Here is a 14794-nt window from a genome sequence, read left to right on the forward strand (position 1 = left end):
TTTTTGGGCATGTACCCAGGGATCTTAACAAGCCAGTTCACAAAACAGATTCAGCAGCCAATGCAACCATCATCAGGGACTGGATGATATGGTTAATACATCAGCTTTTCACTTGGCATTGCTCTTTTGAGACAATCTTTTCAGTTGAAAATCTTCCACACTTAAATGATAACTGAGTGGAAACCGTGTAGCTAGAACCAAAACGGCAAGGGCTGCGCTGCACTTGGATTGGGAAATCATAGGCAGCACTGCGGTAAGAATCCGTTTTAATCAAAGTGAAATGTGTCTTATTTTCCCCAGTAGTAATTCTTAGGGACGGAAGAATGATGGAGCAGGGCTTTGGAGGGGTGCAGTGGAGTGTCAAGGGAGGGTTGGAGCTTCATAGTGGGGTTGAGAAAAACCTGATGTTAGCACTCAAGAACTAAAGACAACGTGCAGCCCACAGTAGGGGGGACTATGATACCAACCAATGGCACAGGAAGGAGGAAGGGAAAGAAAATATTAATTAGCTCATATTTAAGGAGAAAAAACATCAGCTTACAGCACTAATTACAAATAATTTTTCAGGCTTCCAGCAACCCCTGTAGGTATAATTTAACATTTCTGATGAACTGAAGATAATTACCTATTTCATTTTTCATGAAGAGTGTAAGCATGCTAAACGGAGTAAAAATCACCACCTCTTCACTTCATGAAAGGCTAGTGTGCATTACAAAGAGTGACATACATAAATGTGTGCTGTTATGAGCCAGCAATAAAGCCAGACCCAGTCAGGATGGTTGTAGCAGTCTCCCAGGAAGAGACAGACACTATTGGAGAAAGGGGGTCTTCTCTAATACGAGTTTAAGGGCTGGATTTTAGCTCAGGCAAAAAACTCCCCCAAACCCAACAAAATAAAAAACCACCATCCACAAACCCAAATAACAACGAACCCCTCAAATTTGGAAAAACAGCCTTTCCTTTAAAAGTCTTAAAGAAGTTACGTGGAACTATGAAAGGAAAAGATACATACCCACCACTCTTGGTCCTCTTCACCAGTTACAATAATTACTTCTCCTTCAACAAATGTGAGCTCATCATCGTTATCTGCCTGACAGTCGTAAATGGTCTTCACTCGCCTAACTTTGTTTTTCCCCTAAAAATAGAATGTTTTAGATGAAGGACATGAGGAACAGCAACAACATACATATGATAGGAGTTTTGCCTTTTAGTTATGTTTTATTTTGCCAGAAGGCGAAGACTGTGAAATTGCTTTCCCTGCAACTGGGGACACAAAAATTAAAAACTCTGCTTCAACAAGGATATTTAAAATAAATAAATAAATAAATAAATTGCCTACACAGGTGTAGGTTTTCTTTTTCTTAAGATTCAGAACTCCCAAGAGACTTTAATGTGTACTGCACAGCTTAAGTAACCTACGTTTCCTCCAGTAAAGAAGGTTTAAATAACATCTTTACATCGTTCCAGTCCGCAAACACTCCTTCTCTTTTAATGCACACTTCATTAAAAAAACCCACCTTAAACAGGAAATGAAATCCAATCTCCTCTGAATGTTACAAGAGAGGTAAGGGCTGAGGAAAATGCTGCATTGAAATCACAGTATTCCTTATAGTTCTAGCTTTGGATCTAGTGCAAGAATACAGTATCCTTTCGCATCAGATATGCTTATAGGACTGGAAATTATTTTTTGAAAGATTTTTCATCCAGTATGTTAGCAACTTCTTACTAAAAGAATCTCAATTTCAGATGGCAGTACTGTTTTGTGATGATAATTCATGATAAGATATTCTCACAGCTCCACCAGCCTGATTCTAAGTATTTTCTAGGTCATACTTTGCTGCATACTGCTAATTCATATGAAAAAGCCTGAGCCATGGGCTCCTCCCTAAACATATGTTTCTCACTGCAGGGAAAATGCTTTAAATTATTTCCAAATAGAGTAAAGAAGCAATATTCACAGCAAAACACTCCTGCTACTTTATAGTCCTGTATTTTCATATCCAGACTTCTTTAAAAACTACAGTTCCTTCTGGAACAGTAGTAGTCAGATACTAAGAATGTAAAAAACCAAGTGCAGCACAAGGATATGAGAAGCAGAAGGGCTATGAAGGAAAAGTCAGCAGGTTTAAAGGAATTTGAGCCAAAAGTAACTTCACAGAGGAAATTTCCTAGGGAGCCTTCTCTTTGCTATTACCTACCCACTTGAAATACCTCTGAGCTTTGGCAAAAAAAATTCTCTGCAGATCAACAGCAGAACAGACACACGAAAAGCACTCATATCAAACTCATGGTACAGAAAAATAATTATAGAGGAATCTAAGGGAAAAAACAGTTAACACAAAAACATTAAGACTAAAAAATCCCATACTCAAGACAAATGAACAGAAATACCTGAAGTGAAGTTCATATGAGATCAAAGTTTTTTTTACAGCAAAGGTTTGGTGCAGCAAGAAGTTACTTCAAAGAACTTTCCGTGTTTTTAAAACAAATTCGTATAATTTGAACAAAAATCTCAACTATCACAAGGGACTGGAATTCAGTATTAATGGGTATTTGGGGCCAGTCCCAACTTTCAACTCCAAAAAAACCTTTACAAACTAGGAACGCTTCCAATCAATCCCCTGGTGATGAAGGGAAGCAACTACTTCTGCCAGATAAAAATTGTCTCATTTAATAAAGAGACTAAAGAAAGTTAAATGCCTCTAAACTTAGAGAACTGTGTACAACTCAGCTTGTAAGAACACATGAAAAATGATGGCAAATTGCTCCTGGTTCCTTCAGATTAGTACCACAGACGCCATTTTAATATTATATTCCTTTCACTTAGGAGAGCAGTAAAACGGATTCAAGCCTGAGGTGAATTTAATCTTTGGGAAGGTTTAAAAAAAGGATGGATCTGAAGAGAGTTATCTATTTTCCCGAACACAGTTTGAGGCACTGGTGTGTAACGAAACAGAAGCACTTCCAGAACATGCAATTTGTGACTATAAAACAAATATCACCCACCCCCAACTCCTTCTATCCAATAACAGCGCTTATTAAGAAAAGACTTTTATGCTTAAGACTGAGTAATAATCAGCTGCTGTGGTCATTAATAATCCCCCCATGTTCTTATTTACATTCAACATATTTCTGTTTAAGAAGAAATACTTTGTCTCCTTTATAGGAAATGCGCCAACACACAAAAGAACACCCAAGCGCTCAGTGTGATTTTACGAGGACTCAGAGCAAGCTTAATTTCTCCAAAAATATCCTTTCAAGTCCTCATAAATTAACAGCATTGGTATTTTTTACCTAATAATTCTGAAAAATTGATTTTCTAAAATTTCCAATTAAAAAATCAGTGCTCATCTATTTAGTGGCTAAATAGTCGAACCCAGGAGTGAAGTACCCACAAGTCCTGGCAGCTGCTGTCACGGGTCTTACTGTTGAACTACAATGTGGCATTTCACCAGTTTGTGTGCAGAGGGTACAGCCAGAGGATGAAAATGGAGGCAAGACACATTTAAGAGGAATTCTTGCACATTATCACTTGAGCAAGAAAGACTGCAGTGAACAAGAAGAGATACACGTGTGCATGCAATGATGTATAGGAAACTGGAAAGTAATTATCACAGATACATCACAATTTTGATCTCTGCAGAACAGTGGAACTATTTACTGCACATGTGAAAATGGCTGAGTTTGGAGAACACTGAATTTTTCCTCAGAATTTTTCTGTATAGAGTAAGGTGAGAATTTGAAACAACAAACCATAGTTGCAGACACCTTTTGATCAGATGCCTGTACTATTTTATTTACTCGCCAGAACACACAGGAAGCCCAAGCATCAACCCTGTGGTTCTCAGTTCAGACTGGAACTTACAGCCAAGTCCATGACAAGAAGCCAAGCAGAGTGATGACTCCAGTGAAAGTGTTCTTCCTCAGACAAGCACAAGGGAGAAGCTCACCCTCCGCTTTCACTACAAGAATGGAAGCCTTATTTCCTTTTACATAAGTATTTTGCATAGCCAATTTGACAAGCAAAACCATCTCCTCTTTGATGTATTCTTAATGATGAAAATCTTAAGAGAGCTCTGGAGTTCCATAAAATTATTTCAATATACATATGCATGAAGAATCCTCTGTTGGATGAAACTGCATGGTTAGCAAGATAAACAGCAGTATGAAGTGGGGGTTGAACAAGGACACTTGGAATCAAGTTATAGTTCCAGCTCTGCTACTACACACCATCCAGCAATGTCTTTTTTGCCACCTCAGCAATATGTCTGACCTTTTGTTAACCACTTAAGTACACTGACATTAAATACTCACGACAGGAACGTTTACTAGTTTGTCACAGTTGACTTTAAATTTTTTATCTACTGACAATAGGTGCTAACATCCCTTCTTAAAGCTTACAAATATCAAATCTATACATATTCTAGTAATCTAAGGCATACAAAGCAGTGAGCAAAACAGCAGAGAAAACTACCAATTAATTCAGAATTATGACTGGCACAGATAAAAATGCCCAAGTTTCCTAATCAATCTAAATACACTGGCACACTCCCAGGGCTATCGTTTTATGTTACCAGTATGTTTCAGCCTGCAAGAGGCCTTGTAAACCCCCAGCATTTGCTGAAGCTGCTTGGGAGCACAAAAAGAGCACTTTGTTCCCCATCCCAGCCCATAATGTTATGTTGCTTTGTGTGCATAGCTCAAGAGTGTTTGTTTTGGGTTTTTTTTTTTTTTTTTAGTTTTTCCCACAGATAGTCCTACAGTAACTTCAAAGCCTTCGATGGATACTCTCAACTAGCTGGAATCATACCTACCATATTTATTTTCCTGGGAAGTGGCACAGGGGTTTCTGGCAGGGTATGTGTTATGTCATTAGACTCTTCAGATGCTTGCCTTTGGACGGTGTCTCTAGATTGTACGTTTGGAGAAAGATCTAAGGAGTGAGATTTTTGATTTGCCTCTGAGGGCTGAGGCTTTGGTGATGCTTCTCCACCTTGAGTTTTAGCCAGCAGCTCTCCTAGCTGAGGTTTTGGAGGAAGATCCTTCATTTGCGGCTTTGGAGGTAAGTCTCCAAGTTGTGGTTTTGGTGGCAAGTCTCCTAGCTGAGGCTTTGGGGGTAGTTCTCCAGGCTTTGGGGGTAAATCTCCCACTTGAGGTTTCTGAGTTAATTCCAGAGCTAGAGGCTTTGGGGGCAAGTCTCCAGGTTGTGGTTTCTGTGGTATATCGATGGACAGCGAGGGCTTCTGAAAGATTTCCGAGTGATGATGGGATTTATCTATTGAAAGATGATGACTGGTTTCTATTTTTCTTAGTGCCACTAAAACAAAAGAGCACAACAATGTTTTTTCACAATCTCATTTTAATATTAAAGAACTCAGGCAGCACATATCAAAACTGTAATTGTGTTTTGTGTAAATGTAATTGTGTAAATGACCGTATCTTCACTAAGCCCCGATAACTGCCCGTATGTTCTCCTGGTCTATGACAAATGCAAGATAATACAACTTTACTAATCCTCTTTCACTGAGGTCTCATTCAATTGCTCCTTCTGGAGGCCAGGAGTGCTTAATGCAACAGCTACTAGGCATCAATTTATAGATTAACTACTTAAAATGAAATAAAGTGATCACTTTTTGGACCTAAACCAAACAATATCAAATATAAGAAAAGATGTATTTTGCAAAACAACCTATCAACCCACTGACATGACTGCAATGAAAATTCTCTTCAATCACAATTACTCATATATTCAGTTGAACTCCATATAAAAAAACCCTGAGTCTCAGGATTAGTACCTGTAAAATCTTAAAAGAAGAGAGCAAGTGAGCATGTACGTCTATGCAGTGTATAGAATAAACTGTATTCTAGACATTCAAACTAAAACTAATAAAAATGAATTATTGTAAATATTTACAATTTAGTAAAGAAGAGAAGTTTTAAAATTTGTATTTTGCAGATCTTATGGAAGGAAAGTGAAGAGAGCTTTTCCGATAGTTTTTGCTCAGTGTCATTCATATTGATTCTACTGCTAAGTTCCCTAAGAAAACTTAACTGAAATCTATCTTAAAAACAAAACCGTAAGAACACCACAAAACCCCCAAACCTCTAAACTGAACAACTCTATATTAAAATAGATGAATGGAGACAGGAGAGAAAAAAAGTTTCAACCTGTGATGAAAGCAACACATTTTGACTAGAAGGAATAATTTCCTGTTGTATTCAGCATGTATTTTATATATTTTCATCATACTCTACCAGCCAAAAAGTGGCCTGACACTTTACTATGAAAGAAACAACAGTCGCTTTGGATATCACCTACTGCAATAACACTTCCAGGCTATTAAAGGTCCTGCATGTGGGTCGGGGCAATCCCAAGCACAAGTACAGGCTGGGCGGAGAATGGATCGAGAGCAGCCCTGACGAAAAGGACTTGGGAGTGCTGGTGGATGAGAAGCTCAACATGAGCCAGCAATGTGCGCTGGCAGCCCAGAAAGCCAACTGTGTCCTGGGCTGTATCAAAAAGAGCGTGGCCAGCAGGTCAAGGGAGGTGATTCTGCCCCTCTACTCAGCTCTCGTGAGACCCCACCTGGAATACTGTGTTCAGCTCTGGAGTCCCCAGCACAACAAGGACATGGAGCTGCTGGAACGAGTCCAGAGGAGGGCCACGAAAATGATCAGAGGGCTGAAGCACCTCTGCTATGAAGACAGGCTGAGAGAGTTGGGGCTGTTCAGCCTGGAGAAGAGAAGGCTCTGGGGTGATCTTATAGCAGCTTTCCAGTACTTAAAGGGGGCCTACAGGAAAGCTGGAGAGGGACTTTTTACAAGGGCGTGTAGTGATAGGACAAGGGGCAATGGATTTAAACTGAAAGAGGGCAGATTTAGATTGGATATAAGGAAGAAGTTTTTCACTCTGAGGGTGGTGAGGTACTGGAACAGGTTGTCCAGAGAAGTTGTGGATGCCCCATCCCTGGAGGTGTTCAAGGCCAGGTTGGATGAGGCTTCGGGCAACCTGGTGTAGTGGAGGGTTTCCCTGCCCATGGCAGGGGGGTTGGAACTAGATGATCTTTGAGGTCCCTTCCAACCCAAACCGTTCTATGATTCTATGATTCTATTATTTGTAGTTATTTATACCAAAAAAGAAAACTTTGCATAATTTCCAGGAAAGAAATTGTATAGCTACTATCAGATACCTCATTTTAAAAAAGTCTCTGTGTTGATACCTGTATATGGCTTTGTCTCCTAGATTTAGATAGTAGCAAAGGTACAAGAACTGATCATCTACACTGGTTTGAGGCTTAAGTAAATGATATGAAGAAAACTGACAGTAGCCCTTATGAAAGTGCTTTGATTGACCTCAGCTTAAATTTTCATCTATATCAACTGAAATCAAGCAAGTGTTGACTTTCTTTGCAGTGGTACCCTATCGCGTCATTGGTGTCTTTTTCGAAAGATGGTATCATGTCATAATAACTGTAACTTAATGAATTTGAAATTTCACATTTTCATTTTCTGTTAAAATGATTTGCACTCTTATTTCAGTCATCTAGCTTCAGGAATTTGGACAGGCATAATTTTCTGATCTTCGGGCTCTATAGTAATCATCTACTCATACAGACATAACGTATTTTTGATGGATTCAGTATCAGACAGAGCTATGAGGTAGGTCTACTTTCAAATTTATAGTCAACTGCTACAAGGAATCAAAAAACCTAAATAAAACTCCCTGTATGAATTTAAAGAGAGACTAGAAAAAACATTTCCAAAAAAGAAAGGGCCATGAGGTGTTCACTGGGATGATGGTCTCAGGAAGTTTGTCACCAGTATACAAGTGAGCATGTAACAGTACCTGATTCTTTTCAAAGTAATTATAAGGACAACCACTCTGATGGCCAAAACATGGCAATGGACACAACTTGCTTGAAGGGTATCGAGAAATTGGACTTATGGATATCAGGAAGAAAAAACAATTTACCAACGAGAGTGGCCAAAGATAGAAACGGGAGCCCAGAGAGGTTTATCCATGGAGATACTCAAAATGTGACTGGACATGGCCTTGCACAACCTGCTCTCATGTCAAAAAGCTGGCCCTACTATGAGTGGTGGATTGGACCAGCTGACCTCCTGACATCTCTTCCAGCTTCAATTATTATTTTTTTTTTCTTTCCTCCTTATGTTCCACAGGTCTAACTATTTATTTAGTTTAATAAAAACCTTCCTGATCTTCCCAAATCCTTTGTTTTTCTAAACTTTCATGGTTTGTGGCATTTTAGAAATAAAACTCCTCTTGAAAAGACCCATATATTTTAAAAAAGTATCTACTTTCACACACATTTAAAAGATATCATTACGGTAATATTCACAAAAAGAACTCTTACCTTTTTGAGGTAGTTTGGGAAGAACTCTAGGGCCAAGTGCAGTCTTTGCAGTCCCAGTGCTAAATCAACGGATATAAATTATTAGTGCTTATAACTGGTATAAAATATATTTTTCCTTTTTTTCCTCTCTAACATTCATAATCTTAAAAAAAAGCCACATTTATTTTGCTTCTTTTGTACAACCAACTTATCTTGTCTGTGGATCGATCCCGAAACTCAAAGCACTATTAAGAATGAACTGCCATTTTTATAGAAAAGGACTGTGGAAGAAAAGAAGAAAGCCCATTGACTTAAAGGATAAAAATCACGCAATAAATAACCAAATAAAAATCAGCGTTACCTCAAAATAATTCCTCAAAAAAATCAAGGAAAAAGAAAAACAAATGAGGAAGTTGCCACAATATGTTCAACAGAGCAGAGAGTGTTCTCCATCAGTCTTGATTCTGAAATTATTTGTCTCTGAAGCTAACGTTTCAAAATGAGTATGACGAAACACTTTTATCTTAATTTCCTAGCTTTTTTTAAATTGTCAAATTATATCATGACACAAAACTGAAAGAACAGCCAAGCTCAATCTTGATTCAATAAATAATTACCTTGGCCTTTAGCTAATGTCATCAAACACAAGCACCACACTTCTACCCTTCTCTTACAAGTATCAAGTACGGCACCAGCCCTGCGTGCTGTGGAACATCACCACTTTTTCCCTGAACAGCCAGTGCCACCTGGATGGATTCAGCAAACATGGCAAGACAGCTGTGCTACCAACACATCCACTGCGTGTCCTGACGATGCAGATGGCAGCCTGAGGAGTGTCCAGAAACTCTACCTACACATCCTCTACTGCGATTTGTTTGACGTTACACATCCATCTCCAGTCATGGCCTGACCACGCGCACTCGTGGTCATGCACGGTCTCCATCGTGTTGCTTGAGGCACATGTTTATCAGAATTACCATGCTTTGAACCTCAGGACTTTGGAATCGCGACACAGAGAAAGGAGTAACAAACACTAAGTGACAGGAATGCGTGGCTGTCCTTACTGCTCCAGCTATTGAAAAAGACATTTGTAACGTACTGACCTGATGAACTACGAGCTAAAAACGGTTTGTCTTATTACAGACTGTGTGTCAGCACATAAGCTCGACAGACTGGAAAACAGCTAAGCTGGAAGACTGAGCTGAATTCTCTCCCATAGAGCTGTCTTCCATGGCAGCCTGTACCCAGAGTGACACTGCAGCTACGGGCATGAGACCTCACACTGAAGGAGATAAAAAGAAACGCCAGAAGACATGAAAATAAAACTTTTGTCCTTCTGGTCTGCAGTCTGAGGCAACATTCTCCAGCTCAGACCACACTTCTGTAGGAGCAGTAGATGGATTCTGGTACAACTTGTTCTGTCCATCCCTCTCAAAGGATGAATTGTGTATGGACAGCTATGAACACAGCGTAGGAGGCTCAATGCAGCCAAAGTATTTGCATGGCAGTAAGGCATGCAGAAAACTAATGAAGAAACATAGCTAGGATTTTACTTCATATTACTTTTTTACCCTAATTTACAAATCAATTATGCTGGGATGAATTTTTATCTTTGCCTTCATATACACGGATTTTACCTTGACTGCTGAGACATCCCCTCAAATTTGTTTGCAGCCTTACTTGAAGGTGGGCCCAAATCATTACCTGAGGTGAAAAAAACACAATTAAAAAAAAAAATCATTAGAATAACTGAAATATAATCAGCAGAAGGTGCTACTTAACATGAAGTACATGTTCTTCCAAGTATCCTTTATACAACATGTTTAAAGATTTTAAAGATCATTCTTTATTAATAATTTTGTAACTGATAAAGTGGCAGGGACCATAATGATCCAACTTGACCTTTCATGTCGTACATTTTGAAACAACTCACTGGTAGCTCACATCTGCTGGCAAGGAAAGACTGAATGACAGTGCTGAGTTACTGCTATGGGGCATTTGTTTTGAATATAGCGTTTCAATTTTTTCTGAATAGAAGGCGATACTGCAGGCCAGTATCAAATAAATTTATCACAGATGTTTACATTTTGTGTTATGAGGCACATCTTTTTAGAACCACCATGAATTTGATTTTATTCACAAAACGTCGAGTGTCTAAGGATTGGTACTTTATCCTACATAAAGAATAGCCTTTGATGATTTAATGCCTAAGTCAGTAGGTTACTGACTTATATATAACCTGAACGTTAACTGTTGGTAAATAAAAGATCCTGGGTATACTCAATTCTGTCAAAAGGTAGCAAAATCCAAACCTGCGTGCTTCTGAACTCCTTCAGCAGAAGACTTCTCTTTCATTAACCATCACCATTACCAAGGTACAATCATACTAGTTCATTTTAGTGCCTTTATCATTCCCCATTCCCTATTCTATTACAGTATGTCTAAGCAATCTTAGAACCAACTTCAACAACCATTAGTAAATTTTGGCATTGAAATAGATGTAAAGTGACATTTAATGATCCAAGAATACAAAATACTTCCCATGCAAAAGAATGACATATCTACTCAGATACCATTCCTAGTGCATTGAAGTCTAAATGAAACAGCAGAAAAGGCTCATGCTGAGCCTTGCTAAAAATATGTTTATATTTAAAAGCGGGAAAAAAAGAGAAGAAAAATAAAAGATAAACACCAAATCTTTCACACATAGATCCTACGGATAAAGCAAAGAAAAAATATCTCATGGTTGCTATGGAAATCCAAAATAATCTAAACGGTATTTTTAGAACATCTTTGAATATTAGCTTAATTTGCTTAGACATAAGCTAAGGATTGCTCTGCTTGAAACTTCAAAGAATGCACAGATTAGAAAACAAATGCCGAAATTCAACATAACAGGAACTATAACAACACAGAAAAAAGCTTCTGAAAGGGAAAGCAGTAAACATCCAACAATATTCTTAAACCAAAAACATAAAGGCAGATACAAGAAACTCCCTCTTTAACAAACATAAAACTTAATAGTTGCTTAAAATCCAAATGGTCTTTGAAATCAGTTTTTGTACAGACCTCAGTGAAGAAAAAGGGGCGAAGAGGCCCCTTTTCCACCCACTGAAATTTAGTCTGCGCTAGAGACAGAATAAGCGATGTTCTGCTCTGGCTCTGCTTTGAAAAGGTACTCTACTGCTATAAGGCTCTTCAACTCCACATCTGCATCCTTCCCATATTTTCCTTTATCTATTGTCTAATATTTTTAAAGAAAAGCTGGCACTAGCTTAGCATCTTTTCCTACCACACTTTTCATTCTAATAGTGTTACATTATATAGTGTTCTAGTATATGGTATTTTAAGTCCTGTTTCGGACTTACATATTTGGGCTTTTAATTTTATTTTTTTTTAAAGTCCCAGCTCTTCAAAATGTCTTTTCTATCTCTGAAAATGTACAGGTCCGTTACAGTCCACAACATAGGAAACATTTCTCCCATATCCCAGACATCTGAAAATTAGAGAACTGAAAAGATTGCCGTTATTTCTATTCCTTGAGAAAGAGACTTTGCTTTTCATTGGACTCTGTACTTTTCATATGAAGTCCTAGATTAAATCACATATTCCACACATGAGTAGTCCATGATTTACTACATTCAACTCAATTTGCTGAAAAAAAAACAACAGTGCTTTTAAGCTTGCTATTTTTTTTAGGCTAGCAATTTTGTGTTTATATTAGAACAGAGAGAGGATATTCCTAAGCTGTAAGTAGTGTATGGATGACTCCCCTACATAAGCACTGGATTCCAGATCAAAAGTTTACAGATTTATGGAAATCCTGCCACGAAGACTAAAATTATAAAAAATTACATGGGCCTGAGATTTATAGCTACCGTGAGAAGCTGACTGCATAGAGCAATGTTTATTCAAAAGAGGAAGAATTTGAGTAGTCTGGGAAATAGTTTCTAAAAAGCTTCTGTCAGAAAGGTATCCTGTTAAAAAAAAAGAAAAAGAAAAAAAGGTGCTGTTTCTGCATAGCTTCTGCAGGTAGAAGGATGCAAACCTATAAGTCCTTGTATATGTACAGACAACATCACAAAACCCGAAAACACATTAGGACAATGCATCCCCACCGGCTCGGTGCGACACTTCACAGGAGAGCTCTGGCATAGAGCCCAAGGAAACGTGCTCTTCTGGCAACACTCATCGAGGTGTATCTGCCCCAAATCACGACCCATCTAGATTAATGAGCTGGTCAGAAAAGGAGCAGGGGTGAGGAAGCAGATGCAGAGTAGATGCAGCAGATGAGGGGGCTGGGGTGAGGGCAGCCTGGGCAGCTAAGGCGGAGAGAGGGAGGCAGCAGAGGAGATTGAATCGGGCCCCAGGGGAGCGTGGAATATTTTTAATTTTCTCAAGTGAGACTCAGATACAGAAGCCTAGAAGCTAGAGTGACAGAAGATAGAACTGTTGATTTATCTGAGCTGACGTTATATCAAGCTGCAATCATTGGAAAGCAAGCACCAGGTAAAAAGAAACCAAAGATCATATATCATCCATCATAAAGGTTTTCCCCTGCCCTTTTGCTTTGCATTTCAAAACTCACCCCAAGGAATTGGGCCCTTATTCTGGGGTCCATGAGGTAGTGGGCTTGGTGGGTCAGAGAGGGTTCTTTTGTGTCCTGGGGGTGGGGGAGGTGGTCTCTTCTTGGAAAGAGTGGAGCTGCCACTAGAGGTTTGGGTGCTTAGAGGGAGGGTTGAAGGTGGGCCTGCAAAATAACAAACAGTCTTCTTACAAATACATGTGCATCAACGTCAAAGCAGCAGTGAACAGTTCACAGTCAGACCCACAGCGAAGTGCAGCAGAAGACTAAAATAAAAAGACAAGCCATGCCAAAACACTGTGTAGATTAAACGACACATTCACCACATTTTTAACCGTCCTAGCTGTGGGAATATAAGCGACTTGACAAGAAAATGACACGTGTACTTATGGTTAAAAAAATACAGGATTAATCACTCCAGGATTTCTAATTTTAGGCATTGTTTAGAGAAAAAAAATTAGAAAACATGAAGTCTTAAAATTAAGTACTATTTAGCATGTGGGATTAAAATTACAATTAATTTATACCAGAATGAAATAGCTTTCTAGATGTCTTATTATGTGGGTATTTTTCTTCCTCCCTCCAGAACACCCCATATGAATTCTGTTAATAATCTTGGGGGGCAGGGAAGGGGCAGGAGTAGAAATCTATCTACAAATTTTTCTTGCATTTTGAAAGTAGAATTGTAACCTTAAGTTTTTCTGTAGTTACTTTCCCTTTTTGTTCTGTGGCTTAAATATATCAGAATATGCATTTTTAGAAAAATCAGAAAAGCCTTTTCTGAGGCTGAGATTAGGTATTTAATGGTAGCAGCATTGCTTATAAGAGCTTATGCAGTCACCCCTACCCTTAAACCCTTTATTTCCCCCTGCATCAATGCTGGCACAAATATTATTCAACACAATGCATGTTTTACAGGATATGGGAACAGATACAGATTAAAAGACAAAACAACCCTGAGGGAAGACAGAATTTTCTCTAATCAGCTTCACCATTCACCTTCAAAAATGACTTTAATAAGAAGCTCAAGGAAGCAGACAGTGCAGGGCACAAACATGCAGCGAGGGGACAACTGCTCAAGTCAGCTGCCATTACCGTCAAAAGAAATTACTTGTAACACTTATCTAAATTAGTTCTATATTAGGTTAGAATAGCTTTAAGGGTTTTGTTGTTGGAGTTTGGAGTTGTGGATTGGTTGGGTTTTTTTTCTGTTTTTTTTTGTTTTGTTTTGTTTTCTTTTTTAATCTAACCAACAAATAACACTTCACTGCAGTCATGAGCTCGCAATAGGTTTGCACGTAAGAGAGCTTTGCCATCACAGATTCTGGAAAAATGCAGAAAATCAACATGAAGTCTTAAAAACAAAGTTTATTTATACCTGAAATTTCAAGTCTATTGTCATGTATTTTGTAGCACTATAGAACCTACTTGCCTATTTTTGAAAACCATTTGAACAGTTTTTGAGACAAAAATCTTCATTTTGTTAATCAGCATATATCACAACCTGCACACAGAACTAGAGCTGCCTCTTTAAAAATACTTATTACCAGTCTCTATAGGTAGACTGACATTCTGCATTCCTTCCCAAATTACTATATATCATAAAAGTGTTAAAATCAGTGAAGAATAATCTTTGCTAAAATTCCTTAGGTGAAATATTAAACACTGAAAAAAGTAACTTCAATTATCCTGTAAGTGTGTGTATGTTTGCCAGATATTTTCAGCAGGTGACCTCCCTCTTTCTTCTTAACCCCAAAGAAAAGATCAATAAAATTGCCCATAATGAGTTAATGATTCAATCTATTCTCTTCCAGAGCCAAGCCTGGAAGGCCTTTTGCCGCTCAGGAGAATCTCA

At 38.4% G+C, this 14794-nt stretch overlaps 1 protein-coding gene across 5 annotated transcripts in view; it reads right to left on the reverse strand.

Annotated features, from left to right (window-relative positions):
* Positions 1-14794, reverse strand: part of ASAP1 (ArfGAP with SH3 domain, ankyrin repeat and PH domain 1) — a 134249-nt gene that overhangs the window by 3316 nt on the left and 116139 nt on the right. For 3 of the 5 annotated variants that reach the window (XM_086608846.1, XM_086608849.1, XM_086608848.1), the window contains 5 exons: positions 12943-13104; positions 9992-10058; positions 8376-8434; positions 4815-5317; positions 1013-1135 (listed from right to left, as the gene is read on the reverse strand). In XM_086608846.1, the coding sequence (XP_086464972.1) occupies positions 1013-1135; positions 4815-5317; positions 8376-8434; positions 9992-10058; positions 12943-13104 (914 nt within the window). Of the gene's footprint in view, positions 1-1012; positions 1136-4814; positions 5318-8375; positions 8435-9991; positions 10059-12942; positions 13124-14794 lie in introns of all 5 variants that reach the window. The other 2 variants (XM_086608845.1, XM_086608847.1) reach the window with 2 other exon arrangements.

This window comes from Tauraco erythrolophus, chromosome 3 (assembly GCF_009769465.1).
Source record: "Tauraco erythrolophus isolate bTauEry1 chromosome 3, bTauEry1.pri, whole genome shotgun sequence".
Lineage (NCBI taxonomy): Eukaryota > Metazoa > Chordata > Aves > Musophagiformes > Musophagidae > Tauraco > Tauraco erythrolophus.